The 18,466-nt window shown below is 40.5% G+C and overlaps 1 protein-coding gene across 4 annotated transcripts in view; it reads left to right on the top strand.

Moving 5' to 3' along the window:
- Lima1 (LIM domain and actin binding 1) overlaps positions 1–18,466 on the top strand; it is a 99,317-nt gene that overhangs the window by 42,693 nt on the left and 38,158 nt on the right. For 3 of the 4 annotated variants that reach the window (XM_003475784.5, XM_013159316.3, XM_063254718.1), the window contains one exon: positions 12,073–12,118. In XM_003475784.5, the coding sequence (XP_003475832.2) occupies positions 12,073–12,118 (46 nt within the window). Of the gene's footprint in view, positions 1–12,072; positions 12,119–18,364; positions 18,383–18,466 lie in introns of those variants that run through there. The other variant, XM_063254717.1, reaches the window with a different exon arrangement.

The raw sequence follows: 18,466 nt of genomic DNA, 5'->3' as shown, positions 1-18,466 counted from the left end.
AGTCCCTGTTGCTAAGCTGAGGGGATGTTTCTTACCCTTTATCTTACATGACTGCTCACCGTTTCTTTCCAGATATTTCCTTCCTTTGGCTTCTCTGCAATATCTAAGCTTCTCTTCTATCTCTGTATCCTTGTTATTCGCTCTTCTCCCCTTCTCTTTGTCTTCTGACTACTAAATGTTAGCATCTCCTGGGCTAAGCTCTGGACATCTTCCCACAGGACCCATAATGTACAACACATAGCGCCTTCTGGATAACACTGTGAGGGCAGGAGGCCTGTATGTGTGTGACCAGCTCCGGTCCCTCTTCCAAGCTCCAGATGCTTATTTCTAATCCTGCTCCCACCAAATGGATGTTACCAGTATCTTGGCCGACACTGGACTCTTGATCTTCCCTAGCCTCAAATTTACTCCTCCTTCAGAATTCTATGTCGTAGGAAACATCATTTCTGTTGACTCAGTTGCCAGAAACCTGGGAATCATTCCTGATTTCTTCTTGCCTCTTCTTTGTCTCATGTACCAGCCTATTGATTCTACCTCTGCAGTATATCTCGAGTACCAGGTTAACATGGTGGTGATACACGCCTGTTATCCCAGCACTGGGGAGGCTGAGGCAGGGGGACTGCTGTGAGTTCAAGGCCAACCTGGTCTGCGTAGTGAGTTCAAGGCCAGCCTTGCTCCAGAGCACTTTTAGAATCAGATGAATGGCAACCCATTGTACCTTATTAAATGTGGCACCTTCACTTAACCTGCAAAACTCCCCACCCCTGCCTCCCGGCCTCATCTCCTTCTCCTTCTCTTTCTTTGTGTGCTTTAGCGCCCGTGGCATTGTTTGTGTGCCCAGGGCACTTGACACACTTCCTTGCCTTAAGAACTTCCCTGTGTCCTTTTTCTATGCCTAAACTGCTTCTCTCACCTCTTTTTTGCTTGGTTGTAACTCCTGGTCAAACCTCAGGTCTCAATCGTAAAGTTATTTCCTCAGCAAGAATCACTCTTTTTATTTTACTTAAGTGATAATAATTATATATACTTATGAGGTACAATTATATATACTTATGAGTAATAGTTATATATACTTATGAATACTTCATTCATTTGTAAGCTGTCTGAGGATAAGAATTATATCTATTTTGGTTATTTCTTTTTTTTTAGAATCTAGTTTTTATTCGAACTCTTTAGTTTTGGGGGGGGTTTGCTTTTGACTATCTTAGCCTTTTTTTTTTTTTGTACTGTGGATCGAACTCATGACCTTGTGTTTGTAAGGCAGGCACTTATGCCACTGAGCTAAATCCCCAGCCCTCTTGGCTTTTTTAAAGAGAATAAAACCAACAAAATAAACCAAATCAAAACAAAACAGTGAGAGTGATACAGGACTTCAAAACAAGATAATAGGAAATCAACAATGGCTGCCATAATGCCTCTTGTTATCCTCAAAATAGCTGTCCATATCATCAAACATATTAAAATCAAAACAGAATGGAATAAAACCAATCAAAACAAATGCTGAAAGTGATACAGTATTTCAAAACAAAGATAATAGGAAATCAACAATGGCTACTGTAATGCTTCTTGTTATTTTCAAAATAGCTGCCATGCCATCAGACCTACTAAAACCAAACAAAACAGAACAGGATAAAACCAATCAAAACAAAACAATGAAAGCAATACAGGACTTCAAAATAAGATAATAGGAAATCAGCAGTGGCTATCATAATATGTTATCTTCAGAATAGCTGCCCATGCCATCAGATATAATAAAACTAACCAACCAACCAAACAAAAACAGAATAAAACCAATCAAAACAAACAAAATGATACAGGTCTTTAAATAATATGTGGGTAATTAGCAATGGCTTCTCTTTTTAGACACTTCCTCCTCTTTGACTTTCACAGTATCTTTTGTACATTTTGGATCCCACTAACTCCTTCAGTTTTTTATAGTAGGAGACAACATGAGTTCACCTATGAGTCCATACCATTTCACCCAAGAAGTATGATCACAAATTGTATCCATTTACCTACAAGAACTTTGTGATTTTCCTTCTTTATAGCTGAGTAGCTTTCCATTGTATTAAAATGTCGTGTCTTATCCATTCTAAGGTTGATAGACAGGCTACCCCTGCTTTTTTCTGATTCCCTATCACATGACTTTTTTCTCTTTTTTGACTTTCAATCTATGAATTTCCTTTTGAGTTAATGTGTTTCTTGTATACTGCATATTGATAGTATATAAGAAACGCTTGATCCATTCTGCTTGTGTTTCTTTTATTGGTGAATTGAGGCCATCTACATTAATGGTTATCAGCCAGGCAGAGTGGCGCACTTCTATAATCCCAGTACTCAGGAGGCTGAGGGAAGAGGATCGTTGTAAATTCGAGACCAGCTTGGGCTACAAAGTGAGCCCAAGGCCAGCCTGAACTGCATAGTGAGACCCTGTCTCAAAAAAAGAACGAAAGAAAGAAAGAAACATCAGTGGTTATGGCCAACATACACTGGATCATCTCTTCCCTGCTTTTTATCTGCCATTGGCTCCCTACTTGTCCCCTCCATTCAATTTTCTGCCCTGCTCGAGGAACCCACCGTGCTGCTTTTCTGGAACTGTGGTCATTTTTCCTCTCTCTAGAATATCCTTCCATACTCTATCAGATTGGTTTGGTGGTCATGAATTCCTTCAGTTGTTCTTTGCCATGGAAGTATCTGATTTCTCCATTAATTTTGAAAGATAGTTTTTCAGGATACATCAATCTGGGTTGGAAGTTGTTTTCTTTCAGGACTTGAAATATTTCACTCCACACTTTTCTTGAGTTGATGGCTTGTGTTGAGAAAGTCTGTCGCGATTCTAATGGGTTTTCTTTTATAGGTGATCTGTTTCTTTTCTTTAAGAGCCTTTAATATTCTGTTTTGTGTGGAATTGTTGTGATCTTGATATTATGTCTTGGTTATTATATGTCTGGGTGTAGATTTATTTTGATTATGGCTAGCTGGAGCTCTATATGTCTCACTTACCGGTATGTCAGGTCCTTTTCCCATGCTTGGGAAGTTTTCTCTACTACTTCTGTAAAATGTCTCTTTATGTCATTTGTGTTGACTCTTGCCTTTTCACAACACATATCACTCTTAAATGATTTTTCTTTGCATCTTTTCTGGCCATTGAATTGGTATCCTGATTTCTTGTTGTTTTTAAGAGCTCTTTCCTTTCACAGTTGCTAGCTGCCATCCTGTCTTCAAGGTCTGCCTTCAGTTTCTTTTCTTTCTTTTTTTTTTTTTTTTTGCTAGTATAAACGTGTGAAACTTACCTGCCTTTAAATTTTATTAGAAAAAAATGACTATAATCAAGTTCTTTTTTGAAATATTGTAGTTTATACGAGCATTGCTTGAAACTTCTATTTTTTACTTGTTCCTTTTTCTCTATAAGTTTCTTTCTTTCTTTTTAATTTTTATTTTAAAGAGAATAAAACAAAGCAAAATAAAGCAGAATAGGGACTGGGGATTTAGCTCAGTGGCATAAGCACCTGCCTGGCAAGCACAAGGTAGTGAGTTCGATCCCCAAAACAAAACAAAACAAACAACAACAACAAAAAAGAGCAGAATGAAACCAATCAAAACAAAATAGTGGGGCTGGGGATTTAACTCAGTGGCATAAGCACCTGCCTGGTAAGTACAGGGTCATGAGTTCAATCCCCAGTACCAAACAAAAACAAAAACAAAAACAAAAAAAAACCAGTGTAAGTGATACAGGACTTTAGAGCAATGACTACCATAATGCCTCTTGTCTTCAAAACAGCTGTAGATATCTTCAGACATTGTAGAAATAAAAAACAACAAAATAGAACTAATAAGGGGCTGGGGATTTAGCTCAGCGGCATAAGTGCCTGCCTTGCAAGCAAGCAGTCCTGAGTTCGATCGCTGGTACCGATAAAAAAAGGAAAAAGACAAAAAAAAAAATAGAACTAATACCGGGCTGGGGATTTAGCTCAGTGGCATAAGCGCCTGCCTTGCAAGCAGGCAGTCGTGAGTTCGATCCCCGGTACCGATAAAAAGGAAAAAGACCAAAAAAAAAAAAAATAGAACTAATAAAAACAAGACAATGAATGCAATAAAGGTCTTCAAAACAAGATAATAGTAAATCCAAAATGGCTACCATAATATATCTTATCTTTGAAATAGCTGCCCTTGCCATTGGACATAAATCAAACAAGACAAAACAGAATAAAACCCAGCCAAACAAAACAATGAAAATGATATAGGACTTCAAAACAAGACAGTAGGAAATCAGCAATGGCCACCACCCTCAGAAGGACATCCTCAGTAGATGCTACATTGCGTATTGTTATCCTCTGAATAAATGATCAGACTGCCGGCTTTAGGCCTGCAAAGTCAGTGAAATGCTAAACACTACAAGCATTAAGTTGTATTTTACCTCAATAGCTAGCATCATGGCTTGTGTTTTTCTGGATCAACTGGTTACTTACAGGGATGGGGGAGACCTTGGCTCTTCTTGTCTCCCAACCTGTGCACTGGAAGGGGCTGGCATCTGGTTCTTCCCACAGTACCCTGCTCATGGTGCCAACTTGCAGGGAGGGCTAGGCTCCTTGTTCTCCTCCCCCACAGTCCATCAATGACTATCTTCAGTTTCTTTCATTTGGTTTTGCCAGCTTTCAATGGAGTTTTTAATTTCCTGGTTATCTGTTTGTGTCCTTGTTTTATGCATTCCGATTCTTTTGTATATTGTTCATTTAAGGTTTCCCTCAGTCCCCTGTGCTCCTCCTTTTTTTTTTTTTTTAGATGTTTTCTTTAGATATGCTCAGCATCCCTTTTATTGTGTTTTTCATTTCTTCTTGTACCTGAGATATTATTTCTGATCTGATTTCTGTTAGAGCTAATGAAGTAGTTTCTTTACTTCAGTTACCATCATCCCAGAAATTTCAGGTGTGCAAATTCTGCTTTCTTCCATGTCCATGTCACCTGGACTTGTTTTGTTTGGGCTGGAGGAGAGAAATTGCATTTTGCTCCTTTGTCTTGACTTTGTCCTGGATTCCTCGGCACAAGCAAGTATTGGGGTCCCGCACACTTTCCCACATTGGCTACCCATCCACAGTGTAGGGGGATGGTCAGGCACCTGGATTCCTCCTATCCCAGGTTCTCAGGTGGCATGCAGGGCAGGCTTCTCCAGACATTTACAAGTTCTATTAAGGCATGGTTGGCTTCTTCTCCTGGCCCACACTGGCTACCCAGGGAGGGTCCCAAGGGTGACCTGCATGCACACAGGGACTGGGTTGGCTTCTCCCGCCTATGCTGGCTCTTGAATTCTTAGTTTTAAACATTCTTTTACATAGTCACAAGCCTTAGATTTAAAGATTCAGAATGGCAAACCATGAACTTGTAGATGTGAAGTACAGATTTTAAGGTTTCTGCTTTCTAAATACATTTCAGTAGCCTCTATTACAAAATAATTCAAAATGATCCTGTGGTCCATAATTTGTGACAAAATGACCTCCTCTGAATATGAATGAATTTGAATTAATTTTTTTCACTAAATATAATTCCAAGTAATAAACTTTAACTGCCAAATGAATACTTTGGTTATTTCTTTTTACAACTTTTTCTCAAGTGCTTGGAGCATAGTATGCATCAAGAAGTATTTCTTGAATGAAAACTTTCTTTTGAATTTCTTCTGAAATGGAGAAAGAAAGAAAGGATAATATGTAATATCTCAGCTATGTTTTTTAAAAAATCTGAGTTATTTGAATAGTAATCCCTTGTTAGGTATATGAGTTCAAAATATATTTTCCCATTCTATAAAGAGAGCTTTTCACTTTGCTGACGGTACCCTATTTTATTTTGTTTTACTTGAAGTAAGGTCTCACCTTGCAGTCCAGGCTGGCCTTAAACTGGAGCAATCCTCCTGCCTCTGCCTCCAGAGTGCTAGGATTACAGGCATTCATCTCCATGCCCAGCTGTTGACAGTATCCATTGATATGCATAAATTTTTTATTTTGGGGTTTTTGTTTTGTTTTGATTTTTTTCTTTTTTTTTTACTTTTTATTGGTACCGGAAATCAAACTCACGACCTCCTGCTTGCAAGGCAGATGCTTATGCCCCTGAGCTAAATCCCCAGCCCCTTTGATTTTTCCTTTAGACAGGGTCTTGCTATATATTCAGGCTGGCCTTGAACTCACTGTGTAGCCCAGGCTGCCCTAGAACATGCAGCAATCCTTCTGTCTGTCTCCTAAGTGAGGGGATTACAGGTGTGCACCACTACTCATGGGGCCATAAGTTTCTCATTTTGTTGAAGTTCACTTTATCTTTTCTTTTGTTATTTTTGCTTTTGGTGTTCTGTCCAACAAATCATTACCAGATCCAGTGTCATGACACTTTACTATTTTCTTTTGAAAGTTTTATAGTTTTATCTCTTACATTTAGGGTTTAATCCATTTTGACTTAATGTCTGTTCTTTTCCATTAGTCTGTATGTCCGTCTTCAGGCCAGAACAATACTGTCTTGTTTAACTGAAGTAAAATATAAATAACATAAGATTTGCCATTTTAATCACTTGTAAGTATACATTAAAAACCTGGATACTACTCCTTTCCTTTCCTTTGTCCATTGCTGCAAACTAGTCCTTACACGAATAAATTATGATTTTTTTATTGATCCTCTGCTAATGGGTTTTTTAAGACAGGGACTCACCATGTAGTTCAGGCTAGTCTTAATATTAACTATGTACCCCAGGCTGGCCTCAAACTTGCAGTGTTCCTTTCTGCCTCCACTTCCTGAATACTGGATTAAGGTGTGTACCACCATTCCTGGCAGACCTCTGCTAATGGTCATTCAGGTTGTCTTTTGGTAGTACAGTTAACACTACAATAAATGATATAGCATAAAAATCGTATTTCCTTGTGTGAGAACATCTGTAGGATAAATTCAGGAACAGAATGTAGCATTTATACCTTTGCCATTTTGGCAGATATTGACAAAATACCTGCCATGGAGGTATTACCAACTTACCTTTTTACTAGCCATGTAAAGGAGAACCCATTTTCTCATATATTCACTGGTGCAGCTTTTTAAAATTTTATTTTCCTATTTGATGTGAAGTGTGTGATTTATATCTTTGCCCATTTTTCTATTTAGTTGTCATTTTTCTGTTTAGGATTTTTTTAAATTCTAGAGAAATGAGCTTGTGTGTGTGTGTGTATAATACTAAGGCTTAAACCAAGACCTTTCCACTGAGCTATGTCCCCAGCCTTCTTTTCGTTTTTATATTGAGACAGGCTGTCACTAAGTTGTGTACCTAGGTTGGGCTCAAATTTGCTATCTTCTTACCTCAGCCTCCCAGTGTGCGGAGATCAACAAGTGTTGACCACCATGCGCAGCTAGCAAAATTAGCCTTTTGTTTCTGAGTTTTAAATATCTGTCTTGTCACTTGAATCATAGCATTTTTACTTCGACTTTGTTCCTACTCATGGTTAATAGGTGCCAGAAATTTTTGGAAGTTCCTTCACCATACCCTATTAAAAGCTCTGGTCAGTTACAGAACAATATACTGATAGTGAATGAGTTGCTTGTTAATTTCTGAGTTAAAATTAAATTGCTGGGCATAGTGGTGCATGCCTGTAATCCCAGTACTTAGGAGAGTGAGGCAGAAAAATAGCTGTGAGTTCAAGGCCATTCTGGGCTACAAAGTGAGTTCAAAGCCAGCCTAAACTGTACAGTGAGATACTGTCTTAAGAAAGACAAAAAAAAATCAAAATGAAACAAAACAAAATTAAATAGTGTTAGGACTAGAATATGCTCTCAGGTAGCTGTTTGATTTTTTTTTAGATGAGACTTAAATAACAGAAGCCACACCACCTGGGTCACACAGTAGGTAAACCGCAGGGCTGGAACCAGGGCCCTTCTCTGGCTTATATTCTGAGCGGAAGGTCACTGTGTAACACACATTAGGGAAGTTCTGAGCTCCTGACAGCATTTCGAAGTGAAAGCTGGTGTTAGAAGTTATGGGACCTTCTGTTGCTGTTATTTCCTTCCCCTCTGACCTCCTCTAAATGCCTTCTAAATGCTGACAGTGTACTCGAAGGTGGAAAACAAGTGCCCTGTCACACTGACCTTTGCTGTGGTTGGCGCTCACTGGGCCCTAGGCCTGGAGGGGCAGGAGACGGACTTGTGGGAACTCTACAAGGGATGGTGCTGCCTGCCCTGCTTGACTCAGACCTAGATGAAGCCAAGCTGAGCTTGTTCTGTATAGCGTGAAGATTTTCTGCCAGGCCTCCTAAGTTTTTTCAACTATAGTATTATAGACAGCTAAGCTAGGCAGAAATATTGTAGGCAGCAGTCAGTAGGGCTAGGTCTTTGAGAGAGCCAGGACAGAAATGAAAGGCATCTCAGCTGTGGCTGGAGACACATCTGTTGGAGACAAGGCCTCAAGATAAAGATGAGATGACCAGGCTTGTATATTTCTTTGAAAGACAAACAACAGGCCTATTGAAGCCTGGATGCACATCAATCACCCCGGTGGGTGACCAAGACCCCTGGACCCATAATTTCCTAGAAAACGTTCTTTCCATGCACCCTTGTTATGTGACTTGTTTCCCCATTGGGTCACTATTACCCAAGCAACTATACTTTTGTTCTTATTGGTTAAGCATAGCTGTGATCTACACCATACCCATGTGAGTATTGCTCTATAAAATTTCCCCATAAAATGGGGTCCTGGGGCAACCCATTTGGGTCTCCTCCTGCCTCCCAGGAGCTAGCTGTCTTTCAATAAATATCTTCCTACTTTTTATGTCCACTGTTCCTACATTTCATTCTTTGATTTTTGGAGAACATGAACTCAGCATATCAGAGATCTAACAGGTAAGTAATTATAATATTTGCCTTATATTATATTTGGAGGTTCTTATATCACCCCTGTAATGATAGTATTTACCAATATTTTGGGCATTACTTTAAAAATGCTAAGCTGACCATTGCTTGCTTGTTATATAAATTTTCCTTTTACTTTTACACATCCTATGTTAGCTTCCTGTCAGTACAATGAAATACTTGAGATAATTAACTTATAAAAAGTTTGAGCTGGGGGCTGGGGATTTAGCTCAGCGGCATAAAGCACCTGCCTTGCAAGCAGGCGGTTGTGAGTTCCATCCTCAGTACCCATAAAAAGTTTAAAAAAAAAAAAGTTTGAGCTGGACATGGCTGAGTAGCAGAGGCCCTGGGTTTGATTCCTAACACTGCAAAAACCAAAAAGAACAATAACTAAAAAGAGTAAGGTTTTGGTTCATGGTTTTGTAGGTTCCATTCTTTTTTTCTTTTCTTTTCTTTTCTTTCTTTTTTTTGACACCAGGGATCAAGCTCATGATCGTGCACCTTCAAGGCAGGCACTTATGCCACTGAGCTAAATCCCCGCCCTGTAGGTTCTATTCTAGGTCCCATTGCTTTGGGACTCAGGCAAGAGTAGCACATTATGGCAGGGGCTTGTGGGAGACCAAAGGTGGCTTATATCATAAAGAAGCAAGAGAAAGAAGCAGGGAGAGACTAGGTGCCCCAATCTCTTTGAGGACACAGTGACCTAAAGACTTCCCACTAGGCCCTTTTGTCTCCTAGTAGTTTCCTGACCACACAGCAGTAGCACCCTGCTGGCTGAGCTTCTAACATATGAGCCTAGAGGGACATTTACTCAAACCATAGCACATGCATTAAAAATTTTTTTTCTTTAGATGTGAAATCCTATTTTTATTTTTAAAATCTTTTTATTTTATTGGTACATTTTAGATATCCATAAGGATAATATTCATCATAGGGAATTTGTATCTGTGCATGGTATATTTTGCTACTGCTTTTTTCCCATTCCCTCCTTTCAACCCCACTTCCCCTCTTTATTTGCAAAAGCTTTTTGTTTCCATTTTTTCCTTCTTCCCTCTTTTTCCTTTCCCTTCTTTCTCCCTCCCTCTCCTTTGTTCCCGTTCTCATTTAACCTTTTCTTCCCATTTCCCAAAATCCATTATACATTTTGGTCCTTATTTATACTTTTGGTTTCTTATACCAGAGAAAACATGGTATTTGAGCGTGTGTGTTGTCTGATTTATTTCGCTTAACAATGTGGTTTCAAGGTGCATCTAGTTAGCTAGAAACACCTGAAGCTTATCCTTCTTTACTTCAGGGTAGTACTCTGTTGTATAAAAAGCCACATCTTTATATGTTCATTGGTTGAGAGTCATTTGGGTTGTTTCCAAGAGTTGGTTGACAATATAATATTTTAAGAGACATTTTTAAGTAGCATTTAAAATGAGCTATAGGGCTGGGGATATAGCTCAGCTGCACAATGCCAACCTGGCAAGCAAGAGGCCATGAGTTCAATTCCCTACTACCAAAATAAAAAAATAAAATGAGCCATAGCCAGATACAACCCAATACCTGTGACACCAGCATTGGGGAAGCCAAGGGAAGAAGAACAACAAAGTGAGACCCCATTTCTAAATGAATGAACGAATCAGTGAATGAATGACTGCCAAACCATCAAATACACATAACTAGCTGTGCCTTTAATGAGTTGCTTGTTAATTTCTGCCTGTTAATTACACAGGCACAAATCCCAGCACTCTAGGATATTGAGGCAGGAAGAGTTTCAAGTTCAAGCTTGTCCTGGGAAACTTAGTGACTTAGCAAGACCCTGTCTCAAAATTAAATGCCTGGGGATATAGTTCAATGAGAAGGCCGTGGTTTCAATCAAACAAAACAAACAAGTATCTGAACCAGGTATGGTGGCTCGCATTGGTAATCCCAGCACTCGAGAAGCTGAGGCAGGAGGATCACTTCAAATTCAAGGCCAGTGAATTCAAAGCCAACCTGAACTACATAGCAAATAAAACCCCCAAAAACCAAACAAAAACTGAACTGAAGTGAATGACATCAGTAATTTAGACTAAATTTAGGCAGAAATAGGTATGCGGAAACAGCTTTGTTAAAAATTAATACGAATATAAATTTAGTCAGATATGGTGGCACACGCCTCTGATTCCAGCACTCAAGAAAGAGGCTGAGGCAGTGTGACTATCTCAATCATTTGGCCGACAATAATTCTAAGATTTCAGAGATGTTATTGTATGTAGATGCATGTTAAAATTACTGCAATGGGGGGGCGGCTGGGGATTTAGCTCAGCGGCATAAGCACCTGCCTTGCAAGCAGGCAGTCATGAGTTCTATCCCCAGTACCGATTAAAAAAAAATGATAAAAAAATTACTGCAGTGGGGCTGGTGATTTAGCTCAGCGGCATAAGTGCCTGCCTTGCAAGCACACGGGTCATGAGTTTGATCCCGGGTACCAATAAAAAAAAAAAATTCTACATAAAATTACTGCAATGTTGTATTTGCTTGACTGATTTCAAAGCATTTTCATATATGTGATGTCATTCATTTTCCCAACTGTAATAGACTGTAAGTCATTTTCGAATAAGGAAACTGAATCTTAAAGAAGTTAAGTGACTTGTCAGACATCACAGTTAATAAGTCACAAAAACTGAGTCTTAAACCCCACACTTTGTGCTCCGCCCACTTTTTTCCACATTTAACCTCAACCTCTGAATTTTTCTGTTGTATCAAGGCCGACGCCTGGACTAGCCCCACAAAGGAAGGGCTGCTCTGGTTTTCTGCTGCTTCTGGTAAAGACAAATGCTGGCAGAAATAGGTATGCAGAAACAGCTTTATTAAAAATTTAAAGAGGGGCTGGGGATTTAGCTCAATGGCATAAGTGCCTGCCTTGCAAGTGTGTGGTCGTGAGTTCGATCCCTGGTACCAATAAAAATGAAAAAGACAAAAAAATTAAAAGAATATGAATATAAATTTAGCCAGGTGTGGTGGCACATGCCTGTGATTCCAGCACTCAAGAGGCTGAGGCAGGAGGATCCACAAGTTCGAGGCCAGCCTGAGCTACAAAGTGAATTCGAGGCCTGCCTGAAATACATAGCAAGACACTGTTAAAAAACAAACAAACAAACAAACAAACAAAAAAAAATATATATATATATATATATGTTTAATTTGAGAACTTTCCCCTTCCCTTCCTCTCCTGTAAAGGTACCAGAAAGCAGCTGAAGAGGCAAACATGGAGAAGAAGAAAAGCGTAAGTACTCAGAAGCCGACAGGCACGTGTAACTCTGAGCTGAGCTGTGTGGTGGAGGCGCCTGCAGCTCTGTGGACCGCTTTGTCAGTTGGTCTGGTTTGTGAGCCATTTGCCCAGAAGAATTTGGCTCAGGTACAAGGAACCTTATGTTTTCACTGAGGGTCTCACCATGTTTTCTGTCCCGTGCTGAGTGAAGGCTGTAAGGCCAAATGCTTCACTTGAGGTTAGTTAATAGTTAAGATGGCTCACCATTTCTGCTACATGACGACAGGGTTTCCTAGGCCACCCTTTTTTTCCATATCAAACAACCAGAATTTTTCTATTGATGTATTTAAACGGTAGTAGTTATACAGCTACCTATTGTCATCTTCTGGCTCTCTGTTTAAAGCATACTTCTGGACTCAACCTAGTTAGCAAGTTTCTTAGCTGCAGGATTCATCGAAGCCAAAACCCTCCAGAATGAGCTCCCTGCCAGTCCTCATTCTCCACCTTCCCCATTTGCTAGCTCCCAGATGGACTGGCTGATGTATTTGTTTTGAAATCTTGCTTGATTTAATCTTCCTTGAGACGGGTCTAGTATGTTGCCCAGGCTGGTTTTAAATTTACAGACTTATGGGGTCCCCCTGCCTTGGCTTCCCTGTAACGACACCCCAGCACCCTCACTTTTTATTACAAAGACAAAAAACCTCACGTTTTAGCAAGAAGTCTTTAATTTGACTGGCATTACAAAAACATCCTGCTGGAAGTTTCCAGTACCTAATCTATTTAAACTAGTGCATAATATGCTCTTGTTAGTCTGTTCTAAGGGAGTAATACCTGCTTTGACTTAATTTCCTTGTAATTTGAAAATGGATCTTCGTCATACAAAGAAGGATACCATTTCACTCAGCGTCTTGCTTCTGCCCTTCTCATTCCTGCCTGATTTTCCCCTTCTTTTTCTTTCACTCTTTTATTTGGTAAGTTTTCACAGAGCACCTAATCCCTACCAAGCACTGTTCTAAACACTAAGAATATGGGCTGCATCTCCTTCCTCATGGAGTTTACACTCTAGTGGGAAGCACAGACAGCAAAGAAATTGTGTCAGGCAGGGAATGGGCTAGTGCTGTGGAGCAGGTCATTCAGGTGTAGGCCTCTGCCGCAGTGATGAGTGAGCAGAGATTTGAAGTCATGAGCCAGAGCGAAGGAGGATTCGGGCAAAGGCAAAAGCAGTTCTTTTGAGCAGTGTTTGAGGTGTAGAAAGAAAAGAGGCATAGGGTCATTGAAAAGACCTTGGTTTTAACTCAAGGGAAGGAGGCTTTCAGGAGAATTGGGTACAAATGACTGATGTGATCTGATTTAAATTTTTAAAAGATCGAAGACCAGGGGCTGGGGATTTAGCTCAGCAGCATGAGCGCCTGCCTTGCAAGCAGGCAGTCGTGAGTTCGATCCCTGGTACCGATAAAAAGGAAAAAGACAAAAAAAAAAAAAAAAAATCAAAGACCATAGAGGAAGATGGCAGAAGCATAGAGACCAAAAAAGAAGCTGTTGTTATGATTTAGAAAAGAAATGGTAATGCATTGGGTTGGAGTAGTTGTAGCACAGGTGAGAAATGGTCAGCATTTATATAGAAGGAAGAGAGAAGACTCGAGGACAGCAATAATGTTTTTGGCTCAAGTGCCACTAAGTTAAATTATAATGCCATTAATTGAGATAAGGAAGACTATAGTAAAAGCAGATTTGGAGTAGCGAAATTAATAGAAGCTCAGTTTTAAACATGTTAAATTTGAAGTACTTCGTAAAGACATCCAAGTAGAAATGGCAAGAATCAATTTAGCTGTAACAGTCTTGAATTAAGAAGAGATCTGGGCTGGATCTAAAAATGGATGTGTGTCACAGTATCAGTGGTATTTACATGAGATGCATGAAATAATTTCAAAAATGACTATAGATAGAGCAGTCTCAGACTGAACTCAGAGATTGGCAAGATAAGGAAGAATCAGCAGAGGAAATAGGGGACAGCTAGTCAAAGAGCAGTAGACACAGAAGCAGAGGGGACCAGAAGTCAAGGGAAGCAAACCTTTCTAGGAGGAGAGTTGACAGAGTCAAACATAGCTAACCTGAGAATTGACGGTCATATGTGGCAACTGAAAGGTGAATGAATGGTCACTATGAATGGCTTTGGAATGGTGGGATAAAGCCCTGATCAAGTTAGGTTCAAGACCGAGTGGGATGAGTACAGACAAACATCAGTGGAGCATTTCTTACGTACCAGATGCTGAAGACACAGAGGTATGAGATATATTTCATGCCTTCAAGGGACTGTTTAGGTCTGAGAGTTTGAAAAAAAAAATTTACAATCCAAATGTGGTAGGTTTCATATCAAAGAAATAAGGTTCTAGGGGAGAATTTAAGAGAGACCCATAACCTGGACTATGCTACATCAAGGCAGGTTTCCCAGAAGTGAGGTCTAACCAGAGTCTGAAGGGCCAATGGGAATTAGCCAAGCAAGAGGGCAAGAAATGGCAGAGGGCTTAAAATATCTGTGGAAACCCAGTGTGGAGGCCTGTGCCAGTAATCCCAGCACTCTGGAGGCTGAGGCAGGAGTTTCACTGCGAGGTCAAGGATAAGCTGGGCTACATAGTGGATCAATTCTCACCTGGACTGCAAAGGGAAACTGTCTCAAACAAACAAGATGTTTAGGGGATGTCTAGGTAGAATTGGTAGATAAGGAGAGAGATCTTGTTAAAGTTATAGGTCATAATTCACCAACTAGTTTGTGGGTGAAACCAGGTAGTGAATAGCTACGGAAAACATGTACATAGAGGACCGAAGAGCAAACTTTGAGGAACAGAATAAAAAACTAAACAAACTGAGGGATGGACAGAGAAAGTGAGAGAAATCTAGGAAAAAGGAATGTGACAGAAAACTTGGAGAAATTTTGAAAAGGAGAAGTGGTCAGTAATGGCAAGCACTCCTACGGCTACTATTTCTTTTTTTCTTTTTTTGGTCTTTTTCCTTTTTATTGGTACCAGGGATCGAACTCACGACTGCCTGCTTGCAAGGCAGGCGCTTATGCCGCTGAGCTAAATCCCAGCCCCGGCTACTACTTCTTCCAGACTCTCTCAGCGGAGTAATTTCTTCCCTTCCTTGGAGGCTGCATTCAGGCAGCCCTTGTGTATATCTTGCCCGACAACTTCTTGGAAAGTGAAAATGTGCAGCCTGTGATTTCAGCATGATAGTTCCTTTAAGGCAAAGGATTTATCTAATATCATATGTCCACGTGACAGACTTCTGACTTAGGCCAATTTTAAGTCAGATGCTTTGCAGAAAGGACACTGTGGTGAGATCAAGATTTAGAAAGCTGGTTTTTAATAGGCAGCATCTGCCAGTATTCTCAGGATTGCTGGTGATAGAGTTATTTCCAAAAGATGAAAAATATTAACAAAAGATGAGAAATATAAAATAAAAAGAGGCCTTTATTCTGAGAACACGGAGAGAGATGACCGGCACCCCACCGCTGGCGTCCGGAGATCTCTCCGGCGGACACGTGGCGTGGGGGCCTGTAAATAGCCTCGGTTTGGGGTGGAACCCAAGGCGGGCACTAGGGATACACAGGTAGCCCATTGGTCCTAGGTTTGGCGCCATATGTAAATTCCCAGGGGCGGGAAGATGGCGTCACAGGTAACTTCCTAGGGGCAGGGCAAGACGGGGCTTCCGGTTGTGGCTTTCCCGGCTACAGTGTCCTGTCCGGGCCAAAACCCTTCAGCTGGGTAGAATGAATAGGTCCTGGATATCACTTGGAAGAAGGAGGCTATCATAGTGTAGCAACCCAATGTGACCCTTAAACCTTCAACCTTCTTGACACCCAGTGCCTTATTTTAAGAAAATACTTAGGAAAAAGTTAAAACATTGATGCACACAACATCAACTAGAATTTTACATTGTATCCTACACCTCTACCATATGCAGCAAGTAGAAAAAACAATAGGATACTGTAACCCAAATTCAGGTTGTGGGGAATGGCTAGGCTCTGTGATTGACTGTGGTTGGTCACGTTGTGAGGAATAGCTGAAGGAATAGGGAGGGCCACTCCTTTAATAATAATTATGAGGGTCAAGGATACAGCTTGGCAGCACAGCACCTGTAGCAAACACAGGGTCCTGAGTTCAATTCTTGGACCCCCCCAAAAATTGTTACCATACACAGGATGCCGATTTATTCAAATATTATACTACATATTTTTTGTTTTGTTGTTTTTTCTGTCTTTTTCGTTTTTATCGGTACCAGGGATCGAACTCACAACTGCCTGCTTACAAGGCAGGCCTTTATGCCGCTGAGCTAAATCCCCAGCACCTATACTACATGTTTTAATAGTCTCATGTACTCCTCACAATAGCCCTGTATAATAATTTCCAGAAAAGCAACAAAAAACACTTAGCCAAGGTCCCATGGCAGGATGGAGGTAGATTATGCAAGCAATGAATGTTCACTTCAGATAATACAAAGATGGAGAAGAAAACGTAAGTGATCTGAAATTCATTATGTGGTGCTAACCCAAGCCTCTGGATGTCATATTCTTTTTATTGTGTTGTGTTTAGCTATGGCTTTTGTTTTCTGCAACTTCATGCTTCTCTTTCTTCCTCATCTTTGCTTGCCTCACACTCAAAGACTTGGACAACTGCCTGGCCCCGGGCGGCACTCCCAGGAGTGACTGAAGGGTGTAGCCTTTAATGCTGGCAGACCACACTGCCCCGCCCTCCTTTTTGTCCCTCACACACCCCTCCACCCCCACCGCAGCGCTCTTGAGCATGTGTCTTTAGGAGATTCTTCCAGGAAAGAGCTTGCTTACTCCTGAAATGCTCTCCGTGGGGATGTGCTCCACCCTGGCCTTGTTGGAAGCGCTGTTGGTGCTCTCCTACCCAAACCCAGCTCTTCCTGCTTATCATAAGTGAAGTAGAAGTGAGAGTTTTCACACTACTTACAGTAACATCAAATTTATTTAATACTTCTGTAAAAACTTTTTTGTGCTTAGAAGGTAATGTATAATTTGTTTCTATATTCACATTTATTATTTAATGAATATATATTCGTTATAAAAAGAAAAATGTGAAATAATCCTTGTCCAAAGATAACCCATGAGCCAGGCCTTGGTGGCACATGCCTTAATCCTGCTACCAGAAGGCTGAGGAAGGAGGATTAAAAGTTTGCATACTGAGGCTACATAGCTATCTCGAAGCCATCTCTGGGTGGCATAGAGACTTCGAGGTCAGGTTAGTGTACATACTGAGACCCTGTCTCAAAAAAACAAACAGTGGGGCATGGTGTACATGCCTATAATCCCAGTACTGGTGGGTGAAGCAGGTGTATTGTCATGAGTTTGAGGCCAGCCTGGGCTACCTAGTAGACCCTGTCTCAACAAACCAAGCCAAACCAAACCAACAAATAAAATACACAAAGATAACTGGTGAACTTCTAGGTTCCTTTTCTGTGCTCATATTTATAAATATATATATAAACATGGGATCCTGCTGACTTATAATTTCCTTTTCATTTAAAAATATCTTTTTATATCAACAAAATATCATCTTTTCATGTCATGTATATCCTCATGATATACATCTGAGAAAAGTATTGGTCCAGTCCAAGACAAAATCCTGCTCTAAGTCTCAAGGCTCCTGTGGGCGTGGTAGGGCATTTGAAGATAGAGGCTGGGACGACTCATCCATCCATCGTGTGGCATGGAACAGTAGGTAGGGCCAAGAATGCTGCTGGCACACCAGTTTTTAGGGCTGCTTTTTGAGATGGGTGGGGGAAGTGTTACTATGTTGCCCAGTCAGGTCTTAGACTGGACTTCAGTGATGCTCCTGCTTCAGGCTTCCAGAGAGCCAGGACTGCGGAAGTGTATCACCATATCCACCAAAACAAAAGCTTTTTTCATTCTCAATGAAAACTTTTTATGCTGCTACTATGTCTGATCCCAGCTTCCTTCCTTCAGTGAATCATCTCATAAGCTATGATTTAAACACTGGGATAAAGCAAATGTGCTGTAGATTTGTTTTTTCAGCTCTTTTTGCTGCTTGATGAAGTGGCGCTCAGTGTGTTCAGAAGAGTAATAGGGTGAGAGACTTAATTCCCAATATAGCTACTAATCCTGTCTAATTCCCTGAAGTCTTTCAGTCCTGGGTTGTTTGTCCTTTCTTTCTTAATTGAAAGCGTGGGGAGGCACAGACTGCAGGAGTGGAGAGTAAGAAGCTACTGCGGATCGGATCCAAGTTTGTTGGAAAGGTACTGTTCAGTTTAGTGAGGGAGGCTTGCAAAGCATGAGATACTGCATTGTACTTCAATAAGCTTGTTTCCTCTATTTATTAT

This window comes from Cavia porcellus, unplaced genomic scaffold, assembly GCF_034190915.1.
Source record: "Cavia porcellus strain 051 isolate PalLab524CR breed Dunkin Hartley unplaced genomic scaffold, mCavPor4.1 scaffold_8, whole genome shotgun sequence".
Lineage (NCBI taxonomy): Eukaryota > Metazoa > Chordata > Mammalia > Rodentia > Caviidae > Cavia > Cavia porcellus.
The sequence above is the reverse complement of the archived record's forward strand: the minus strand, read 5'-3'. Positions and strand labels throughout refer to the sequence as shown.